At 46.9% G+C, this 24,365-nt stretch overlaps 1 protein-coding gene across 1 annotated transcript; it reads left to right on the top strand.

Moving 5' to 3' along the window:
* The first annotated feature begins 8,343 nt into the window (after window positions 1-8,343).
* UBC (ubiquitin C) lies at window positions 8,344-11,377 on the top strand. The gene is made up of 2 exons (XM_030220144.1): window positions 8,344-8,460; window positions 9,233-11,377. The coding sequence occupies exon 2, from the start codon at window positions 9,236-9,238 to the stop codon at window positions 11,300-11,302; it is 2,067 nt and encodes a 688-aa protein (XP_030076004.1). The 5' UTR covers window positions 8,344-8,460; window positions 9,233-9,235; the 3' UTR covers window positions 11,303-11,377.
* Window positions 11,378-24,365: the final 12,988 nt, after the last annotated feature.

The following is a 24,365-nucleotide window of genomic DNA, read 5'->3' as shown; positions in this document are numbered from 1 at the left end:
TTATTATGACTAGGAATTTTACCTCACTAGCACTCACTAATGTATTATTTATGTATTTAATGGCATTTATTAACCACCTTTATCAACAGAATTGCCCAAGGTGGAGTATAGGGGTAATTGAAATCACTCATTATTATACTGTTGTCCAATTTGCCAGTTTTCCTCACTTTTGTAAACATTTCTTCATTTGTCTGTTCAGCCCTACAAGCATACTCCTTCCCTTCACACTTGGAATTTCTATCCATAATGATTCCACACTGCTATCTTTGTCATGTAGAATGTTTATTTTGTTGGACTCAATTCCCTCTTTAGCATATAGTGCAACCCCCCCTCCAATTCAATCCATTCTATAATTGCGATATAATTTGTACCCTGTTACCACAGTGTCCCATTGATTGTCCTCCTTTCATCAGGTCTCTGATATGCCTATTATATCTACCTCATCATTTAGTACTCTATACTCTAATGCTCCCGACCTTTTTTTATACCCCCTGTTTAAAAAGCTACGCGGCAATGCCAACACAGCCCATTCAAAGTGAATGAGCTGTGTCGGCATTAGCATACCGGCAGCCACTAGCGCAGCTTTGTAAACAGGGGGGGTTAGGCTTCTAGCATTTGTATACAGACACTTAAAATTGTGTTTTTTTCCTTGCATCTACAAGCTGCTTAAATGTTGACGGGGATAATGTGCATCCTTTACCCTGCTCTCTCCTTAAACACACCTGGCTTTCTTTCACCATTGTTGAAACCTCTCTGTTGGGGGTTCCCTAAATGTCCTGTTTCAATAGTATCCTTTTCAAGGACACACCAGATCAGGCATGCAGTCTGTGGAGAGGGGTGGGGGGGGAGAAGAGGGAAGACAGTTGCACTCACACAAGATGTGAGTAACTACATCTGTCTTCACCCCCCCCAAGCCAGTCCTCCCTCCCTCCTTAGACTGTGTGCTGCCCGCCTGCATGCCTGATCTGAGTCACGGATCAGGCATGCAGCAAAGTCTGGGGGGGGGGGGGGGAAGGCAGATGCAATCACTCACAGCCTGGGTGTCTACATCTGTCTTTCCCCCAGTTCCCCCCCCCCCCAAACTGAGTACTACCTGCCTAATCTGTGATTCACATATGAGACATGCAGGCAGGCAGCACACAGTCTGGGGGGAGGGGGATAAGGGAAGAGAGATGCAGTCACACCCTGTGACTGTGCCTCCCTTTCCTGCCCCCACCACCATATATAGACTCAGACCTTGTGCTGCCTGCATCTTTTCTCTCCCCTCCTTTTCAGTCTTCCAAACTTCCTTCATAGTCCCCCCCCCCCCCCATTAGTTTCCAGTCCTCTCCCCCTCCCTCACACACAAGGTCCAGCATGTTCCCATGTAACTCAGATCAGGCAGTGTTTTTTTTTAACTCATGTGATTAATCTCAATTTTAAAATGATGATCACGCAATTAATTGCAATTAAACATTTTAATCAATTCAGCCCATTTCAATGCATTCTACATACATTGTTACCATCATATCTATGTTATTTAATGTTCTGTGTGCCTATCAAGGTGTTTAATTTGTATTGTGCTGACATCATGAGAATCATATCTATATTATATGAACGTTCTTCCATGCTGCCTATTATGGTATCATTCAAATTTTTTTTTACCTGGGTAACTTAGCATTTCTGAATGCAGTCCTGCAATGAGTCTCTGCACATGACCTTACATGTATCAGGGCACAGACCATAGAAGTCCGCCCTGCACCAGTTTTATTCTCCAAATACTGGCGTCACCACCCATTGTACGGTGGTTGTCAATCTGCCTGTGTACTAGTGTGTAGTGGATATATCTTAAATAAAATGTTTAAACTTGAATAAAACAAAACAAAAACATGGCTGTTTGTTCAAGCCTTTGAGGCTATCTGGTGAAACAAAAGGTTGACAGTGCCTCCTCCACCCCATCTTATCCCTTTCCTTATTTCCATTCTGGTTTTTTTTTATGTGTTTATTTTCACTACCCTTTCCCTCTACCCTTACCTTTGTAGTGTAGCTGAAATGTTTGAGCCTGTCCTTTCCTATGCAGTAATGTGTAGTTCCTTTCTATTGTTGTTAGTCTGTACACCACTTAGTTTTACTTTGTCAGTTTTAGCAGTTTGGGCAAATAACAAATAAAGTTTCCCCACAATGTTCTTTGAGAAACTCCAAATGTTGCATTACGCTTGTTATTTGTGCCCTGGGACAATGTTCACGTGAATAATGAGTCATGTGAATATAACCTTATTCCTCTCAAACCAACAGGGCAGTTTTGCTGAGCAACCAGTTTGTTCCAGTTTTCTTGCAGCTTTTGGCATCTGAGTCAGAGGGAAGGCAGCTGTTGCCTTTAGATAAATGCAAAGAAGGCAAAATTGTTTGTGTATGCCCAGTTAACTGTTATCTTTAAGTTTCCATGCCTCTTGTCCATAATAATCTGTGAAGAGTCAAAAACTAGCAATATAGATTTCATTCAGGGAAGTGTTATTTAAAAAAGCATTGCATTTAGTCCTTTGTCTCAGAACAGTGCAATCCATTTGAAAACAGATCTTGCCCCCCCCCCCAGCTTCTGCTGCTTTGGTCTTCCAGCTTGATTCAAGTCTTCCCTAATAAGACACCATAACACTTAATTTGCAGCTATCAGTTTCTCACCATTTTTTATTATCCTAGTTTCCTATAGGAAATTGTAACATAGTAAATGACGGCAGATAAAAACCTAAACGGTCCATCCAGTCTGCCCAACAAGATAAACTAATTTTACATGGTATGTAATACTTTATATGTATATCAGAGTTTGATTTGTCCCTGCCTTTCTCAGGGCACAGACCGTAGAAGTCCACCCTGCACCGGTTTTATTCTCCAAATATTATTATTATTTATTGCATTTGTATCCCACATTTTCCTACCTATTTGCAGGCTCAATGTGGCTTACATAGTTTTGTTAACATTGTCATTACAGGATATTAGATACAGTTGATGTTGTGCAGAGATTAAGTGAGGGAAGAGAGTGATAAGGGTATATGTATAAGGTGGGCTTTCATAACTGAGTGGGCTGCTGAGGTAGATTAGTGAGGTTGTCGGTTCTCTCATGGTAGGCTTTGTTAAAGAAATATGTTTTCAGAGATTAGCGAAAGATAGTTATTTCGTCTATTGTTTTCAGGTCTGTAGGTAGTGCATTCCATACCGGCGTCGCCACCCAATGTCCGCTAAGATTCCATAGATCCATTCCTTCTAAACAGGATTCCTTTGTGTTTATCCTACGCATGTTTGAATTCCATTACTGTTTTCATCACCACCACCTCCCGCGGGAGGGCATTCCATGTATCCACCACCCTCTCCGTAAAAAAATACTTCCTGACATTACTCCTGAGTCTGCCCCCCCCCCCTTCAACCTCAATTCATGTCCTCTAGTTCTACCACCTTCCTGTCTCCGGAAAAGGTTTGTATGCAGATTAATACCTTTCAAATATTTGAACGTCTGTATCATGTCACCCCTGTTTCTCCTTTCCTCCAAGGTATACATGTTCAGGTCGGAAATTATCTCCTCATACGGTTTGCAATGCAAATCCCATATTCGTAGCTTTTCTTTGCACCGCTTCCAGTCTTTTTACATCTTTAGCCAGATATGGCCTCCAAAACTGAATACAATACTCCAAGTGGGGCCTCACCAATGACCTGTAGAGGGGGCATCAACACCTCCTTTCTTCTGCTGGTTATACCCCTCTCTATGCAGCCTAGCATCCTTCTAGCAGTGGTTAGTGCAGTGGACTTTAATCCTAGGGAACTGAGTTCAATTCCCACTGCAGCTTCTTGTGACTCTGGGCAAGTCACTTAACCCTCCATTGCCCCTGATACAAAATAAGTACCTGCATATATGTAAACCACTTTGAATATAGTTGCAAAAACCTCAGAAAGGCAGTATATCAAGTCCCATTTCCCTTTCTAGCCATGGCTGTCGCCTTGTCACATTGTTTATTCACCTTCATATCCTCCGACACCAACACCCCAAGATCTCTCTCCTGAGTCGAGCTTGCTAATCTCTCCTCTCCTATTCAGTATCTCTCTTTTGGGTTTCTATACCCCAAATGCAACTGCCAGACCCTTGACCATTCTTCTAACTTTCGGAGATCCCTTCTCATCATTTCTACTCCCTCCAGGCATCCACTCTATTGGCTATCTTTGTGTCATCCGCAAAAAGGCAAACCTTTCCTTCCAACCCTTCAGCAATATCTCTCACAAATATATTAAACAAAATGGTCCCCAGCACCGACCCCTGAGGAACCCCACTGCTCACCATCCTTTCCTCCAAGCGGATTCCATTTACCACCACCCTCTGCCACCTGTCGGTCAACCAGTTTTCTATCCAGTTCACCACTTTCGGTCCTAAGTTCAGCCCTTTCAGCTTATTCACGAGTCTTCTGTGGGGGACAGTATCAAAGGCTTTGCTGAAATCCAAGTAGATTACATCTAGCGCACGTCCTTCATCCATTTATTTTGTCACCTAGTCAAAGAAGTCAATGAGATTTGTTTTGGCAAGATTTTCCTTTGGTAAAGCCATGTTGCCTAAGGTCCTGTAATCCGTTGTCTTCTAGAAAGTTAACTATCCTTTCTTTCAGCAGTGACTCCATTACTTTTCCTACCACCGATGTGAGACTTACCGGTCTGTAGTTTCCCACTTCTTCCCTGTCTCCATTTTTGTGAAGAGGGACCACATCCGCTCATCTCCAATCTCAAGGAACCTCTCCCGTCTCTAAAGATCTATTAAATAAATCTTTAAGAGGTCCCGCCAGGACCTCCCTGAGCTCCCTTAGTATCCTGGGGTGTATCCCATCTGGCCCCATAGCTTTGTCCACCTTCAGATTCTCCAGCTGTTCATAAACTCTTTCTTCCGTAAATGGAACAGTATCCACTCCATTCCCAAATATTCCATGGTCCTTCACCAGGAGTTTCCTCCGTGAACACCGAAGAGAAGTAATTGTTCAGCACATTCACTTTATCCTCACTTTCCACATAACCATTCTCATTATCTTTCAGTCTTGCAGTTCCATTCCTATTTTTTCTCCTTTCACCAATATATCTGAAAAAGGTCGTCACCTCTCTTTACATCTTTAGCCATTGTTTCTTCTGCTCGTGTTTTCGCTAGCCGTATTTCCCTCTTCGCTTCTTTAAGTTTAATCTGATAATCTTTTCCATGATCCTCTCGTTGCATTTTGTATTGCTTGAAGAAAGCCTCTTTTGCTCTTATTTTTTCAGCTACTTGGTTGGAAAACCATATAGGCTTCCTGTTTCTCTTGGTTTTGTTTACTTTCCTCGTGTAAAGATCAGTCGCCATAGTTATAGCAGCCTTCAGCTTTGACCACTGATGTTCCACATGTCCTACGCTTTCCCACTTTAACAGCTCCTTTTTCAGGTATTCCCCAATTTTATCAAAATCAGTACGTCTGAAATCCAGTACTTTTAGATTTGTGCGTCCACACTGTGCCTTTGCCCTTATATCAAACCATATGGTGTGATGATCACTATTACATAGGTGGGCACCCACCCGGATATTAGAAACACTTCCTCCATTTGTGAGTACTAGATCCAGTATCGACCCTTCCCTCGTGGGTTCCGTCACCATTTGTCTGAGCAAGGCACTTTGTCAGGTGTCCACAATCTCCCTACTTCTTTCTGATTCCGCAGAAGGGACGTTCCAATCCACATCAGACAAGTTGAAATCTCCCAACAGTAGCAACTCCCCTTCATACCAATCTTTTGAATATCCTCTATCAGATCCTTGTCTAGCTTCTCTATTAGTTGCGGAGGTCTGTAGATAACCCCCGTGTGGATACAGGTTCCATCTTCTCTTTCCAGGACGATCCATAAAGCTTCTTCCTTTCCCCAGGTGCCCCGCATTTCAGCCGCTCTGATATTGTCTCTCACATACAGCGCCACTCCTCCACCCCTTCGGCCCTCTCTATCCTTTCTAAAAAGATTATAGCCCGGTATAGTCACATCCCATTCATGGGAATCATTGAACCACGTCTCTGTAATAGCAACAATATCCAAGTTTTCTTCAAACATCAAGGCTTGCAAGTCTTGAACCTTTTTACCTAGACTACGAGCATTTGTGCTCACTGCTTTCCATCTGCGTAGAGAGTTTAGGTGGTTTTCTGTATTTAGATTACCTTTCCCTCTGCCATCAAGCTTATTCTGGGGGTGACTTTCTGAATTCCCTTGTTTCCTTTTGTCACCCTGCCTTCTAGTTGGACCTATAAGTTTATCTGTAGGCTTGTTCATCTCTAATAACTTTTGAACTCTTCATCCAATTTCAATCAAACTTGTGTCACAGAAAAGAGGTCAATGACCACCCAATCATAATATTTTTGCATGTACTCTTAATGTCCCTGCCATCTAGACCCTATGATTATTTCCTACATGAAAACAGACGAGTGATAGTGAAAGCTCAGGGAGTTCAGAGCACATTGTGATGTCACAGAGCAATTTTAAAGCTGCTCTGCAATTGGACAGGGCTTGCAGTCACCTAGGCAAGATTTCCACATTGACAACATCAGTGACTGCCATCATCCAATGTTGCCACCAGTGCTGGCCCAGCAATCAAAGAATCACAGTAGCTGTGATCCATGTGAAACCATGCTCTTGGTAGCAACAAAAGGAAAATCTGCACAGGAATTGTGAACTTCACATGCCCTATGGCAATCTTACCCATTTCATAAGTTTCCATAGTAACAGAGGGCCTATGCAACTGACGGTGATGAGGCTATTGCAGGGCCTATGGATGTGCACTAGTCACAGGCCGTCTTCTGATTAATGACTTTCTTTAATTTTGGGCTTCCTGTCATGTGAGGATCCACACATTAACCAGAAGAAAGGAGGTGAGGGAAGAACCCAAGGCTACTTGTTGTGGGGAAGGGTGCTGTACAGAGGACTTGTATCAGGAAATATGTCATCCTCGGACAAAGGGAGTTATCGGGCACCCACTCCACTCTTGTCCTCCGTGTTTGGCCCTATGGAGCCTATGGGAAGAGGATGGAGGAAGGATAGAGAAGCAGCTGGGTGGAGCATAGACAGTGTAACTCTTTGCCTGCCTGGTTCTTGCACTCCCCTCCCCTTGAGTGCCTGTAGAGATAGTGCTGGTTTTACAGAAAATACTTATAAACTTCAGATGGGTGTTTTTCTCCTCTTCCCGTTAATTACTTTAGAGTTAGTCATGAGATTCACAATTGACACATTCAAAAGGAATCATTTACACAGTAACAAAATTACCCACTCGCCTCAACTCACTGTTCAAATGTACAACATCCACCCAATACTGCACAATAAAAGTGGGGTAGGCTCACATTTTAGCAAGAACACAAAATAATACGTTTGAGGGAGATTTATTTGATTTGAAGCAGGTTTCATTTAGATTTTGGAATCGTCTCTCTTTCCAACACCCCTAGCATAGTAAAACAGATGGCATATTCCAAATGTAGAAATGTGCAAAATAAGATTTAGAAACTCAAAATAGTAACACATACACCATATGGGCTTCTCAGAAACAATTTTGGGAAGTTAAAAATGATAACCATTATAGGAACAATCCATAGGAGTATGAATTTATTGTGTTCAAAAGCAAACGTGTCTAATCACCAAACAAAAACGCGCCTAAGAACTAAATAATCATCTGGATACGGACTCCAGCACAAGGTGGTCAGCTTGCGGATTCCTACTGCTCGTTTAGTATAGAAATAGTTGAATGCGTGTATTTATAAATCGATCTTTCTGTAATTACATATTTTGTATTGCTTCTTAGAGTTTCGTTTCTTCTCCAGAGACAGCTGTGAACCGGGTTTTACCTTTTAACCTTCAGTTTCTAAATGTCTTTGTTGATGCGGCTAACTCCAGTGGCGCCCCCTCCCGAGTCCCCCCTAAAACAAACAAACAAACAAACAAACAAACAAACAACAAAACCCTATAACTGTGAATATTAGAATAAAAATAAAATAATATTAAAGCCGCTACTTGTCGAATCCGTTCCGCTGCGCCGGGCGGGAAAGATGAGCTCCACAGTTTACAATCCGCCGAAGCTCGAGGGGGGGGGGGGGGGGAGGAAATGAGGTGGTACTACTGAGTCACTGGTGAGAAGCTGATGTGCACGTCCGCCAACTTCGGTTGTTTACGTCATGGAGTAGCCAGGGCACAAGCCTGGCAACTCGGCATTGTTTGCACATCTAGATGGACTATGTAAGGGGGTTTGCATTTAAACAGCTTCCTCTCCTTAATTTTTCTCTCCCTCCGTCCTCTCTACGTTTTCGCATTTTGTAGTTAAAATAGTCCGTGGTGGGCGTGATTGCGCATGGATCCCTGGAGTCTATAAAAAGGGGCATTCTTTGTTCGGGGCGTAGATAGTTCGTTGACGCGCTAACGCTGAGGAGTGGAGACAGTTATTTGCTGAGCACCCGGTCATACTTCGTAAGTCCGTTTTCTTTAGCATTTGAGAAGAGTGTTTTTAAATTATTCTTCGTTAATAACTTGATGTTTAGGTAATGTACGTTTTTTACTATTGCCCAGTGAAAATGACTGAAGACCTTAAAGTTCAGTGAGGTAGGGGGATTTTCAGTTTTAAAAGGAGGTAAATACGTTAACTTTTTGAGGATGTTTGTGAGGGGATGGTAAAGGTGAGAGGGGAGTGAACGATTTATTTATTTTTTTCCGTAGTTCACTTATGTTAAGGTGGATTTGCCCTTGTTGAGTGGGTGCGCGAGTCTTAAAATATGGCCGCGAGGTGCGAAGTTATATTTGTTCCTTCTAGCTTGGGCGGGAGCTGAGGGTGTTTGTGCGTATGGGCGGGGCAGCTGTTTTCTCAGTTACGTCGCCCGCGTCTCTGGTGATGTGGCTTCAAGTGAGGGGCGGGACTTTGGTGTGGTTAACCCACGCAGGCGCGTTTGGTTTAGCAGGGAGGGCTAGCCTAGAAGCCGTGCTTGCGATGGATTTAATGAGGATGCTTCATATCGTTTTGTAAAACAATTATTTGGGTTGGTGGGTATGTTAGGGTTCTTAGTATATTGGGTAGCAACAGAATTTTTAGTAGTAGTAATATGTTCATGTTGGTATATGGCACAAAGGTGCCTCCATTGTTACAGGGGAATGTTTTAAAGGAAGCCTGAGAACAATGGTAGGTGTAATGCTTTTTATTTTCTGCTGGAATCTTTAGGAAAAAAATAAACCCTTGTGTTGTTTTTAGACCATGCAGATCTTTGTGAAAACTTTAACTGGGAAGACCATCACGTTGGAAGTGGAGCCCAGTGACACCATAGAGAATGTGAAGGCCAAGATTCAAGATAAAGAAGGCATTCCACCTGATCAGCAGAGATTGATTTTTGCTGGCAAGCAGCTAGAAGATGGTCGCACCTTATCAGACTACAATATCCAGAAAGAGTCCACCTTGCACTTGGTCCTGCGCCTGAGAGGTGGTATGCAGATCTTTGTAAAAACCCTAACTGGTAAGACCATCACACTGGAAGTGGAGCCCAGTGACACCATAGAGAATGTGAAGGCCAAGATTCAAGACAAAGAAGGCATTCCACCTGATCAGCAGAGATTGATCTTTGCTGGTAAGCAGCTAGAAGATGGTCGCACCTTATCTGACTATAATATCCAGAAGGAGTCCACCTTGCACTTGGTTCTTCGTCTGAGAGGTGGTATGCAGATCTTTGTAAAAACCCTAACGGGTAAGACCATCACATTGGAAGTGGAGCCCAGTGACACCATAGAGAATGTGAAGGCCAAGATTCAAGACAAAGAAGGCATTCCACCTGATCAGCAGAGGTTGATCTTTGCTGGCAAGCAGCTAGAAGATGGTCGCACCTTATCAGACTACAATATCCAGAAAGAATCCACCTTGCACTTGGTCCTGCGTCTGAGAGGTGGTATGCAGATCTTTGTAAAAACCCTAACGGGTAAGACCATCACACTGGAAGTGGAACCCAGTGACACCATAGAGAATGTGAAGGCCAAGATTCAAGATAAAGAAGGTATTCCACCTGATCAGCAGAGATTGATCTTTGCTGGCAAGCAGCTAGAAGATGGTCGCACCTTATCAGACTACAATATCCAGAAAGAGTCCACCTTGCACTTGGTCCTGCGCCTGAGAGGTGGTATGCAGATTTTTGTAAAAACCCTGACTGGTAAGACTATCACACTGGAAGTGGAGCCCAGTGACACCATAGAGAATGTGAAGGCCAAGATTCAAGACAAAGAAGGCATTCCACCTGATCAGCAGAGATTGATCTTTGCTGGTAAGCAGCTAGAAGATGGTCGCACCTTATCAGACTACAATATCCAGAAAGAGTCCACCTTGCACTTGGTCCTGCGTCTGAGAGGTGGTATGCAGATTTTTGTAAAAACCCTGACTGGTAAGACCATCACACTGGAAGTGGAACCCAGTGACACCATAGAGAATGTGAAGGCCAAGATTCAAGACAAAGAAGGTATTCCACCTGATCAGCAGAGATTGATCTTTGCTGGCAAGCAGCTAGAAGATGGTCGCACCTTATCAGACTACAATATCCAGAAGGAGTCCACCTTGCACTTGGTTCTTCGTCTGAGAGGTGGTATGCAGATCTTTGTAAAAACCCTAACGGGTAAGACCATCACATTGGAAGTAGAGCCCAGTGACACCATAGAGAATGTGAAGGCCAAGATTCAAGATAAAGAAGGTATTCCACCTGATCAGCAGAGATTGATCTTTGCTGGCAAGCAGCTAGAAGATGGTCGCACCTTATCAGACTACAATATCCAGAAGGAGTCCACCTTGCACTTGGTCCTGCGTCTGAGAGGTGGTATGCAGATCTTTGTAAAAACCCTAACGGGTAAGACCATCACATTGGAAGTGGAGCCCAGTGACACCATAGAGAATGTGAAGGCCAAGATTCAAGACAAAGAAGGTATTCCACCTGATCAGCAGAGATTGATCTTTGCTGGCAAGCAGCTAGAAGATGGTCGCACCTTATCAGACTACAATATCCAGAAGGAGTCCACCTTGCACTTGGTCCTGCGTCTGAGAGGTGGTATGCAGATCTTTGTAAAAACCCTAACGGGTAAGACCATCACATTGGAAGTGGAGCCCAGTGACACCATAGAGAATGTGAAGGCCAAGATTCAAGACAAAGAAGGAATTCCACCTGATCAGCAGAGATTGATCTTTGCTGGCAAGCAGCTAGAAGATGGTCGCACCTTATCAGACTACAATATCCAGAAAGAATCCACCTTGCACTTGGTCCTGCGCCTGAGAGGGGGAGTAATGAGTAATTGAATGACAATCTGCCCAGTTGGCATTTAATTGTAACGTTTCTTTGCACTGTTTAAATAAAGTTATTGCATTCCCAGCCGTTTGCTTAGTTGCTTATGTAGTATTTCACACTTCCTAAGGCTTACTGCCTTAGTTTTAATGATTAAATGTGGTGGTTGGATGGAAACTCGTACTGAAATGAGCTGCACAGGCCATATTTTCTTAGAGCATAACTGATTTCGCTTGAGTGGGGGTATAGTAGTAGTTTGTGCTTGCTAGTTGATGATAAAAGCTTTGAACACTTGAGGTCTAAACAAAAATGGCACTGTGAACATACAATGAGTTGTAGACATGCATATGTTAATACTAGAAGTGATCCAGGTAAGAGGCAATATAACTACTTTTGATAATTGTCCCCAGATTTCTGAAGCCCATGCCCTCAGTGTAGTCATTTGTATTTTCTGGTACAGTCATCTTTGCTTGGTTTATAGCTCAACAAGCAAGTGTGTTCTCCACTTGGTTAAACAGTGTTTATTAATGGGGCTGCATAATCAAAAATTGTGTGGGCTATATTGTGTAAAGTCAAGAAGTAGTCTTAACTATAACAGATGGTGCTCCATTTATCTTTCCCCTCCCCAAATGCTACTGGGCATGGTATTTTCACTATTTGTAAATACAGCTTTCCTCACTTGATGCTACAGATTTTTTTTTTTTTTGTCTTGCATTACCCTGCATACTTCATCCTTTTGCTGTGATCAGCTTTGCAAACTTCCAGTACCTACATTTTGTGTGGGCTCCCATCCCTTATTTAAACCCCATGTTTTACCCCCTACCTGCCTGCTGATAAGCCACAAAAGTCAATAGAGAGCTGAGTTGGTGGGCTACTTGACCATAGTGAGGATGCATGGCCTGATTAAAACTCTTGTGTGCTGTTCAGCAGTGCCCTAAACTAACTGCCTCATGATCAACATTTAATAGTACACAAATGATATACGCATTATCGGTTTCCCTTGTGCATGAGTTTTGCATTAAACACAACTTTTGAATGCAGGCTGATGATGTGGGCTGTCAGCTGGACTTTGGACCCCCCCCCCCCCCCCCCAACTGGTAAGGCCCTGGGTATCTGGTGGTCCAATGGGACCCCTGCACACAAATATTGAAAACACTGGTAGTCCAGTGGGACCTGTTGTGGGGGTCACCCAAGCCCCTCACCAGTACCTTCAGAGGAGGGACTAGCATTCCCCCTCAGTGGGTGCCACCTCAAAATGGCAGTGCCGTACATGGTGTATCCTGGGCTGTGCTTGGTTTCCATATAAGGGAGGAACTTCTTGTATGGATGTTAAGCCCCTCCCAGGATGCTGCCATTTTGAGGTGGTGCCTGCTGAGGGGGTCAGGAATGTTTGTCCCTTCAACTTTGAAGGTACTGGGGAGAGGGTTGGTCATTAGCCCACAAGGGCATGCTGGCTGGGGGGGTGGGGTCAGGTTTGGTCTCACTGGAAGTGTGGTGACAGAAGGAGAGAGGTCCCAGTAGACCAGCATGGTGTCTTGTGTATTTGTGTGCAGGGGTCCACCAGACCTCAATGGGGTCAGTACTGTAAGAGATAGCCCAGCCTGGCCTGAGCAGGAGGGAGAGGGAGCCTTAACCCAAAGGTGATAAGAGGGCAGGAGCATCAGACCTCTGCTCTCTGATCATGAGGGGGAATACCAATGTGCATTAAGCTCTGGCATTCCCTGGCATGTGCGATTGCCACGCTAGAGCCCTCTGACATTGTACTCTGGTAAATGCAGGTTCTAGTGGCTTCTAGCATCTGCAAGGCACACTTTTGCACTGCAGGGGCTACTTCAGTATTTGTGTTATCCTGTCTTTGGTTATGTGGAGGGACATTTTCAATAGGACCTCTGTCTGACTTTAAACATTTTGCAAAAATGTCAAATCTGAAAAATTATTTTTCCAAAAAAAAAGTATACTGGTTTTTTTTTTAATTTCAAGAAGTCTTTATTTTCCTTTAAAATATGACTCATAAACCTATATGCCATTTGAGCAATACAATGTTTTGCAATGGAGATACCATTCCATCCTACAAGATACAAGGTTCTATAAATGTAACATTAGGAAGTAGTGTCAAATTAAACTTCAAAGATTTTTTAAGAGTTTCACATAGGAAATCCCCCCTCCCCCCCCCCCCTCCGGAGATAAGGCTGTACCTAAGTACAAACACAGAGTCCTAAGTCCCTCTCAACTTGCTATGGGTGCAGCTCTTGAAAGGCGCCCCACACCGACTGCCAGTTATGCAACCTATGCTTACGTTCTGCTAAAAGCCTTTCCATTTCACAGACGTATTTCAATTTGGAAATCTATCGCTTGATAGAGGGTACGCCCCGCTGTTTCCAGTGAGAAGCTATGGTTACTCTAGCTACTCCAGCTGACATTCTCACCAAGGTCTGTTGGATTGGTGATAACACAACTGCCTTGACAGAGAACAGAAAAATTTCTGGGGCCCACCTAAAAGTAGTGCCAATCCATCTCTGCAATCTGCTGTGGACCGTTTTCCAAAACGCTTTGATTTTACCACAAGACCACCATACATGTCCCATTGTTCCTTTTTGACTGCATCCCCTCTAGCAAAAGCCTGAACTAGATGGATATATTCTTTGGAGACTGATTGGTGTAAGATACCAGCGAAACAGTACTTTTACTGCATTCTCTTTTAACGGTACATGAGTAGACACTCCCCCTGTGCTTTTTTCAATTCTTTCCCACTCCACCGGGGCCACTCCTAGCTCCCCATTCCAGCTCTTCCTATGAAGGCAGTAACATGGAGATTGTGCACTGACGCATTTATATAGTTGGCTGATTAACCCATGGGTGGAGGTAGTCCTCTCACAGATATCCTCCAAGCTGGACCTCTCCCTCTGTATGACCCCTCACTGTATCTGTCTTAAGGAAGTGGGCCAATTGAAGGTATGCAAATGAGTCCCCCTCCACTTCAGGGTAATGTAATTTCAAGCTCTGGAATGACAATTGTGCTGCCTCAAACATTTGGCCCCAAGTTCTCAAGCCATTGGCATACCATCTAGTAAATGCCCCTGTTGTAAGTCCTAGCAGGAAGAGGGGGTTGTATGCTATTGGTGATAAACTAGTGAGTATACACTTTTTCTGTTGAAAAAAGACTAGCCCAGTAGTGGAGGGTTAGGCTAATGGACGGGCATTCTCCCACTCCCAAGGTCCTGAATGATTTTGGAGTCCACATAATTGCCCCCAGAGGAGTTTGCCCTATTGAATATTGCTCCAAGTGCACCCACTGCCTATCTGGGTAATCCTGGTACCACTCAACCGCCACCTTCCCTTGGGCTGCTCTATAATACCACATGAGGTTTGGGACTCCCAACCCCCCTCCCCTTTTTCTTCTGTCTTGATATAAGAGAGTATGCACTAAGCATGGTCGTTTACCTGCCCCGATGAACCGCATTTTATCCTGTAGCGCTGCCAGCTATTGCCTGGGCGTTAACATGGACAGCACTTGAAAAAGGTACAGCAACCGGGCTAGTACGTTCATTTTAACTATAGCTATCTGTCCGAACCAGGAAAACGCCATGTCCCCCCAACGTTCCAAATCCTCCGCTATGTCCCATCCCAAACCCTTATAGTTAGCATTAAAGAGCTCCGAAGGGAAAAGTATACTGTTTCTAACAAGTTTTTGTACTTTGGAAGATTTTTTTTTTTTGGTTCATTTTCAAAACAAAAATGTCCAAGTGAAAAACAGAAAATCAAGCTATTGGGATGTAGGAGGGAGCCAGCATTTTTAGTAGACTGGTCTCCCAGACATCCCAGAAGATAAATGGGGTACTGCAGTGGACTTCAAAAATGTGCGCTCAGGTACACATCTCCCCATTACTCCCTTATCTTGTCTGCTGAGCCACCCAAAACCCACTGCCCACAGGTGTACATAATAGCCCTTATGGGTGAAGGGGGGGGCACCTATATGGGTACAGTGGGTTTCTGGTGATTTTTGGAGGGCTCACAGTTTCCACTACAAATGTGACAGGTAGAGGGAGATAGGGACCAGAGTCCCCCACTCCATGGTGCACTGCACTGACCACTACACTACTCCAGGGACCTGCATGCTGCTCTGATAGATCTGGCTCTAACATCTGAAGCTGTCACAAGAGGTTGCTAAATCATATTTGTAATCACATTTGTGGGGGGTGGTAGGGGGTCACACTGATTCCCTTCAGTGGTCAGTTAGGGCACCCTTTTGTGCCTTATTCGTTATAAAAACAGGTCAAGCTCAAAATGTCTTCGTTTTAGTCCTGGACGTTTTTGTTCCATTATGGCTGAAAAATGTTCGGAATGCCCAGATCCCACCTTTGACACACCCCCTTGTGATTTGAACACACTTATGATGGATTTCATGGAAAAACTTCTAAAAATTGGTTTTGAAAATACTAATTTTGGACATTTTTGTGAAAAAAAAAGTCCAAATGTAAGCCACATTGAGCCTGCCATGAGTGGGAAAGCGTGGGGTACAAATGTAACAAAAAAAATTGCAGATTTATGCCACTTTCTGGATGTTTTTCTCTTTTTGAAAATGAACTCAAGTTCATTTTCAAAAAGAGAAAAACATCCAGAAAGTGGCATAAATCTGCATTTGGACATTTTCTCAATATGGTAGTGAGTAGTGCTGCAGCAGCACAGCATGTATACGTTGAATTGTGCATTCATGTCTAGTACTGCTACAGAGCACATGTGATTCAAACTCTGAAGGGGGGCATGCTGGCTGTGCTGCAAAGGAAACCTGGTTTTAAATAATACTACTCTTTCCCAGTCTCATGAAGGCAGCCTGTATTTTGGATAAAGTATAAAAAAGGTGGGCTTTAGTTTTTAGGCATGAAAAGGAAATGCTGCTCTGGGGACAAGTGGTTTTTGCCACAATAACCAATTCTGCCCCCTCCCCTGCAGTAAAACCTGTCTGCTAACATGAGAACTGAACTGGTTTTGGCAACTTCTTCCATCACTGATGAGGAAAGACTATCACACTAATTTTTTTACCATTTTGTCAGATACTAGGCATTGCCTGGGAGTGGGAGGGTGCAGTTAAGAATTATGTTACCAGTAATACTCGTGGGGGAAAGAGGTGTAGCTTCATGATTGGTGTTCAGCTAGTGTCACCCCAGTGAGAATTATTTAGTACAGGGTATTACTATTCCACCTTGGTCTCTAGACACTAGTGAGGAAAGTCTAGGCACCATTCTTGTTAAGTATTTAGGAAATGGCCCTTTATTTTCCTTCAGCCTCTTAGATTTCCATAGTGGAGTAGTCTCTTAACCACCTCTGTTCCATGTTAAGCTTTTTGTCTTCCACCTTGTTGGAAACTGTACAACATAGACCAATTTTCTACTGCTCTCCATTCTTGTTTTGTCTCCTGTGGCCTACTAAATGTGATTTTCTTAATAGTATTTTCTCATAATCGTATTTTAATACATTGTGTACTTATCTTCCATTCTGTTCTGCTCAGTTGCCGTCTTACTACCCAGTGGTTTCCTATGCTGTGCAGTGTGAATTCATAGAAATTGCTGTCACATAGCAAAAATCAATGTGTTCAGCATTCCTCCAATAACATGTTTGACACAATAATTAAAGAAAGGTGTTACACATGCTCTTCTATAAGAATGTGCCTAATAAAACTGTTCTTGAAGTATGGCTCTTTTAAGAGCTATGGTCAAATAGGCAGTACACTGCTTAGGAGTAGAGGCTATGAATTTTTGTTTACTATTGGGAGTTAAAAGTTTTAAAGAAATGTTCTGCCTACTTTTATATTTAGTGTGGTAAGGCATAGAAGAGAATGGAGGGGGGGGGGGGGAAGAATTCCATCTTCAAATGGTGACATAATCTTCAGAACAAATAAGGTTTCCTAAAGATGTTTGAAATTTCATCTGTAGTTGAGGCTTATGTAGAAGAGATAGTAAAAGGGACATACAAGTCATTTTTTCACCAACACATGAGTAACAACGCGCACAACACAGTTAACCATATCTGAGTTTTGAGTACATGTTTAAAGTATGGGTGTCTAGGCTTTTTTTTTTTCCACTAGTGAGGCTGATGTCTGTCTTGGGATTCGACTAGCTCCTCCAGTGCTGGTGGGCTATGGCTAATAAACATGCTCTTCCATATCATCATGCTGATCAATCCATAGACTGGTGGGTTGTGTCCATCTACCAGCAGGTGGAGATAGAGAGCAATCCTTTTGCCTCCCTATATGTGGTCATGTGCTGCCGGAAACTCCTCAGTATGTTCTCTATCTCAGCAGGTGGTGGTCACACACAGCAGCAGCTCTGGCTAGGTCTCCAAGCCTAATTTTTAGGTTTTGTTGAGTACCTGGGGTTGAGGGCTCTTCTTGAGCAAGTGCAAACCTGGTGGCGCCAGGTCCCTCCCTTTCTCCCCCCTCCCGCTGGCTCCGTTAAAAAACAAAAAATTTTTGGACGTCCTTAAAGGCGTTTATTTCGACGTTTATTTAAACGTTTATTGCAGCTACTCACTGGGACACCAGGTCGTTACAGCTCGGAGCGAGAAGCAGGTAATTTTTACCTTTTTATAGCGGGCAGGGGGTTCCCCGATAGATCTCCACGTGGCCTATGGCGTCGGAGGGCGAGGGCGCGAAGAATCGCACCCCGGACAGCGTGTGCGCTTCTAGCGGGGATGCGGGGGTCTTAAAGTCTGATTCGCCCTTGTTGGGTGTCAGTTCGGAGGCCGGTCAGTGTCCCGGGTCTTCCTCCGGTGCGGCGGTTTTTCCCGCCATAAACGCCCATCCCCCGCTGCTCACCTCCGCCATCTTGGCCGGCCACTCTGCTCGGACAGCTTCTTCTTGGGCCGCCCTTGAGCTGGGAGACGTTAATGCCATGGCCGCCCTTGATTTGGGCGACGGCAAAAAAGCGGCTAAAGTTAAGCGCCGTTCTTCCCGCGCGGCTCCTTCGCGGAGTGTCGCGCCGGATGCCATCTTGGATGCGCAGCATGGTTCTCCCCCGCTCTTGCGAGCGCCGGTTGAGGGTGCGTCTAGGGCTGTGGCCCAGGCTGCTGAATTGCACAGTCTGGGGGGTTTCTCCCCCGAGTTTATTTTGCTGCTGCATCAGGCCTTCCTTATGCAAAACGCTGCCCCTTCTCCCTTGTCCGATAAAGGGGTTGAGGCCCCCGGAAGTAAACGCCCTCTGGTGGATTCCCGGGCCTTAGAGGACTCTGTTTCCTCTGATGTAGATGAGGGCAGCGTATCTGAGTTCTCCCAACGGTCCTTTGGGGATTCCTTGGAGGAGACGGATTCCCGCTCGGATGGAGCGGATGACCCCTCTGCAGCGCGGATCTTTCGCTCAGAGGATTTGCCCAACCTGTTAGTGCAGGCCATGAGCATTTTGAAGATTTCCTCTCCAGAGGACGTCTCTCCCTCAGCCCCTGTTGGCTCCGCCATTATGCTGGGGACGAAGCGCCCGCCTAGAACCTTCCACGTGCATGATGCCATGCACACCTTAATTTCAGCTCAATGGGATGTCCCGGAAGCGAGCCTCAAAGTGGCTAGGGCTATGTCCCGCCTCTGTCCTTTGCCTGAAAGTGAACGGGAGGCCTTTCTGTGGCCTACCGTGGATTCTTTAATCACTGCGGTGACTAAGAAAACGGCGTTGCCGGTGGAAGGTGGCACAGCCCTAAAGGACGCCCAAGACAGAAGATTGGAGGCGGCCTTAAGGTCGTCCTTCGAGGCGGCTGCCTTAAGTTTGCAGGCCTCAGTTTGCGGCTCCTACGTGGCCAGGGCGTGCCTGACGATTGTGCAGCGGGCTTGCCCCCTCGGATCCTTCCTTGAGGGCTGATTGGCCGGCCCTGGAATCGGGCTTGGCTTATTTGGCAGACTTACTGTATGATGTCTTGAGAGCCTTGGCTAAAGGTATGGCTCAGACAGTCTCTGCGCGGCGGTGGCTTTGGCTGAAACATTGGTCTGCGGACCACGCCTCTGTCCCACCTGGCTAAGTATGCCTTTTAAAGGCAAGCTGCTCTTTGGGGTCGAGCTGGACAAAATTGTGACCGATCTCGGCACGTCTAAGGGCAAGAGGTTACCAGAGGTCAGGGCTCAGGCCAGTGCTCGCCCCGGTATCTCCAGAGGACGGTTTCAGGAAGCCCGTCGGTACCGCCCGGGCAAGTCGGGCTCCTCTGCCCCCTCTTCCTTCAAGAGGAACTTCTCCCCCAAGCAGCATTCCTTTCGCAGAGACCGCCGTCCCGGAGGTGCGCCCTCCGGTCCTCCCCCAGGGTCTCGTACCCAATGACGGGGTCCTGGTCCATGGCCCAGTGCAGATTGGAGGACGCCTGTCCTCGTTTCTGGGCGAGTGGACCAGGGTAACTTCAGACGCTTGGGTGCTGGAAGTCATCAGAGATGGCTACAAGCTAGAGTTCTGCCGACCCTTAAGAGACGGGTTTGTACTCTCTCCCTGCAAGTCTCCGGTCAAAGCTGTGGCAGTGCAGCAGACATTGGACAATCTGATCCGCCTGGGTGCAGTCATTCCGGTGCCAGAAAATCAGCTTGGCAAGGGACGTTACTCCATTTACTTTGTGGTACCAAAGAAAGGAGGTTCTGTACGGCCTATCCTCGACCTCAAAGGGGTCAATCGGGCCTTGAAAGTTCGGCACTTTCGCATGGAGACTCTCCGCTCTGTTATAGCGGCAGTGAAGGCAGGGGAGTTCCTGGCATCCTTGGACATCAAGGAAGCGTACTTGCATATTCCCATCTGGCCTCCTCATCAACGCTTTCTGCGTTTTGCAGTCCTGGGCCGACACTTCCAGTTCAGAGCCCTCCCGTTCGGGTTGGCTACTGCTCCGCGGACCTTCTCCAAAGTAATGGTGGTCATCGCGGCCTTCCTGCGAAAGGAAGGAGTACAAGTCCATCCTTATCTGGACGACTGGTTGATCCGAGCCCCCTCTTATGCAGAGTGCGGCAAAGCTGTGGACCGGGTGATTGCTCTCTTGAGCTCCCTGGGGTGGATCATCAACTGGGAGAAAAGCCAGCTGCGCCCGACTCAGTCCCTGGAGTATCTGGGAGTTTGATTCGACACCCAAGTGGGCAGAGTGTTCCTGCCGGACAATCGGATTGTCAAACTTCAGGCTCAGGTGGACCAGTTCCTAGTAGCCTCTCCGCTTCGGGCTTGGGACTATGTGCAGCTGTTGGGCTCTATGACGGCCATGATGGAAGTAGTGCCCTGGGCCAGGGCTCATATGAGACCACTACAACACTCTCTGCTGCAGCGCTGGACTCCGGTGTCGGAGGATTATGCTGTGCGCCTTCCCTTGGACCCAGCAGTGCGCAAGGCGCTGAGCTGGTGGCTGAAGACAGACAAGTTGTCTGCAGGGATGCCTCTTGTGACCCCGGAGTGGATTGTCGTCACGACGGACGCCTCTTTGACGGGCTGGGGAGCCCACTGCTTGGGAAGGACAGCGCAGGGGCTCTGGTCTCCTGCACAGGCAAAGTGGTCTATCAACCTCCTGAAGCCAGTACGGGTCCTGTCGGACAATGCCACGGCTGTGGCCTATGTCAACTGCCAGGGAGGTACCAAGAGCGCCCCTCTAGCCAAGGAGGCCATGAATCTATGCCAGTGGGCGGAAGCGAACCTGGAACAGCTGTCAGCGGCCCACATTGCCGGAGTCATGAATGTCAAGGCGGACTTTCTCAGTCGCCATACCTATGATCCCGGAGAGTGGCAGTTATCGACTCAGGCGTTCTTGGACATCACGAAGCGCTGGGGCCAGCCGAGCCTAGATCTGATGGCGTCATCGGCCAGTTGCCAAGTGCCGCGCTTTTTCAGCAGAGGACGGGAACCTCGATCTCTGAGAGTAGATGCTCTTCTCCAACAGTGGCCGACACAGGAGCTTCTCTATGTGTTCCCGCCCTGGCCCATGTTGGGCAGGGTACTAGACCGGGTGGCAAAGCATCCGGGCCGAATAATCCTGGTGGGTCCGGACTGGCCCAGACGTCCCTGGTATGCGGACTTGATAAGGCTATCAGTGGACGACCCTCTGCGGCTGCCAGTGGAACAGGGCCTGTTGCATCAGGGTCCCGTGGTGATGGAGGATCCCTCCCCCTTTGGTCTTACGGCCTGGCTATTGAGTGGCAGCGTCTGAGGAAGAAGGGCTTCTCAGACAAGGTCATCGCCACTATGCTGAGAGTGAGGACGCGCTCTACTTCTACTGTTTACGCCAGGGTTTGGCGTACCTTTGCAGCGTGGTGTGAAGCAGGCTCACTTTCTCCCTTCACTGCTGGCGTTCCTGCAAGAAGGTCTGGAGAAAGGCCTGTCGCTCAGTTCCCTTAAAGTCCAGGTAGCGGCTCTGGCTTGCTTCAGGGGCCGCCTGAAGGGTGCTTCCCTGGCTTCGCAGCCAGATGTGGTACGTTTTCTCAAGGGAGTTAATCACCTGCGCCCTCCTCTGCACTCAGTGGTGCCTGCGTGGAATCTCAACCTGGTGCTAAGAGCCTTGCAGAAGCCGCCTTTTGAACCCTTGTCGAGGGCATCTCTGAAAGACCTGACATTGAAAGCAGTCTTTTTGGTGGCTATCACTTCAGCCAGAAGAGTTTCCGAGCTCCAGGCACTCTCATGTCGAGAGCCTTTTCTGCAGTTCACTGAGGCAGGAGTGACTATTCGCACAGTGCCTTCCTTCCTGCCCAAGATTGTTTCTCGCTTCCATGTGAATCAGCAGCTCTGTCTCCCTTCCTTTCGTAGGGAGGACTACCCAGAGGAATACTCTGCTCTCAAATATCTGGATGTGAGACGAGTCATCATCAGATACTTGGAAGTGACCAATGATTTCCGGAAATCGGATCATCTGTTTGTCCTGTTTGCAGGTCCTCGTAAGGGTCTGCAGGCTGCTAAGCCTACAGTGGCAAGATGGGTCAAGGAAGCCATTGCAGCGGCTTATGTGGCCGCAGGGAAGGTGCCGCCTATCCAGCTGAAGGCTCACTCCACTAGAGCTCAGGCGGCCTCGATGGCAGAGGCCGGGTCCGTCTCCTTGGAAGAGATTTGCAAGGCGGCAACTTGGGCATCGGCCCATACCTTCTCCAGGCATTACCGCTTGACTGTGGCTGCTCGGGCGGAGGCCCGGTTTGGAGCTTCAGTGTTGCGGTCAGGGATTTCAATGTCCCGCCCTGGGTGAGTACTGCTTCGGTACATCCCACCAGTCTATGGATTGATCAGCATGATGATATGGAAGGTAAAATTATGTATCATACTTGATAATTTTCTTTCCATTAATCATAGCTGATCAATCCATAGCCCCTCCCAGATATCTGTACTGTTTATATTCTGGTTGCATTTCAGATTCAAGTTTAGTCTTCAGTTCCTGTTCAGGAGGACTTCGTGTTCAAGTTTTTTCAATTGGATTCTTCAAGAGTTGAGACGAGTTTGTGTTACAGTGAGCTGCTGCATTCCTCTCCCCTCCATTTTACGGGGCTGGATTGAGACATAAATTCTGCTGGCGCTCCCTCCCGCTTCGTGCGGCTGTAGGGCAGCTTTGTACCCCTCCCGCTTCGGCGGTGTTAGGGTCAGTCAGCTCCTCCTGCGGTTGCGGTTGCAGGATAAGCCAGATCCCCCCGCATCGGCGGGGTGGTGTCCCTCCCCCGCTCCGCGGGGATGAGCTGGACGGATTCCCCTCCCCCACTTGTGTGGGGATGAGCTGGGTTAATTCCCCTCCCCCGTTTCGGCGGTGGTGAGCTGGGCAGAGTGTCCCTTTGTGGGTGTAATTCTCTAAGTGCTGAGTCCTGCGGATGGAGCTTGGATATCGACATACTGAGGAGTTTCCGGCAGCACATGACCACATATAGGGAGGCAAAAGGATTGCTCTCTATCTCCACCTGCTGGTAGATGGACACAACCCACCAGTCTATGGATTGATCAGCTATGATTAATGGAAAGAAAATTATCAGGTATGATACATAATTTTACCTTGTGCATGAGAAAGTGAGCCAGTACTGCCCAGGAATAAAGCTTTCTTCAGTTGTCCGGAGAGAAATGGGGCTGAGCTTGTGAGCAAGAGCAAGGACTTTGGATCTGAGTGACAGTGAAAAAAAGGTTCCCTATCATCAAGCCAATCAATCCAAAGACTAGTGGTTTGTGTCCATCTACCAGCAGGTGGAGATAGAGAGCAATCTTTTGCCTCCCTATATGTGGTCATGTGCTGCCGGAAATTCCCCAGTATGTTCTCTATCTCAGCAGGTGTATGGTCACACAGCAGCAGCTCTGGCTAGGTCTCCAAGCCTAATTGTTTAGGTTTTGTTGAGTACCTGGGGTTGAGGGCTCTTCGTGAGCAAGTGCAAACCTGGTGGCGCCAGGTCCCTCCTTTTCTCCCCCCTCCCGCTGGCTCCGTTAAAAAAAAAAAAAATTTTTTTAACGTTCAAAAAGGACGTCCATTTGCAGCTGCTCACTGGAACAAGTCGTCGCTGCTCGGAGCAAGAAGCAGGTAATTTTTACCTTTTAGTAGCGGGCAGGGAGTTCCCCGAACAGGCTCCACGTGGCTATGGCCGCAGATGGCAAGGGCGCGAAAAGATGCTCCCCGGAACGCGTTCGTGCGCCTAGCAGGGAAGCGGGGGGGGGGATCAAAGGTAGAGTCGCCCTTTTTTGGCGCCCTTTTGGAACCAGGAGAGTTCACCGATTTTTCCTCCGGCGCGGCGGCCTTTCCCACCTTAGGCGCCCATCCCCCGTTGGCTGCCCTCCTGGTCGTGACTGGCCATGCGGCTCGGTCGGCTTCAAGATGGGAGACGTTAACAGCTTGGTTGCCCTTGAATCGGGCGACAGTAAGAAGTCGGCGAAATTAAAACACCCTTCTTCCCGCGTGGATCCTCAGAGTTTCGTGCCGGATGCCATTTTGGACGCGCAACACGCCTCTCCCCCGCTACTGGGAGCGCAGATGGAGGGTGCCTCTAGGGCCGCGGCACAGGCTGCAGAAATGCACAGACTGGGGGGTTTCTCCCCTGAGTCCATTTTGCTGCTGCATCAAGCCTTTCTTATGCAGAATACTGCCCCTGCCCACCCCTCTGATCGGGGTGATGAGGCCTCTATGCTTAAGCGCCCTCGG

This window comes from Microcaecilia unicolor, chromosome 11 (genome assembly GCF_901765095.1).
Source record: "Microcaecilia unicolor chromosome 11, aMicUni1.1, whole genome shotgun sequence".
In the NCBI taxonomy this organism is placed as follows: Eukaryota; Metazoa; Chordata; class Amphibia; order Gymnophiona; family Siphonopidae; genus Microcaecilia; species Microcaecilia unicolor.
This window is presented reverse-complemented; position numbering and strand designations above follow the sequence as displayed.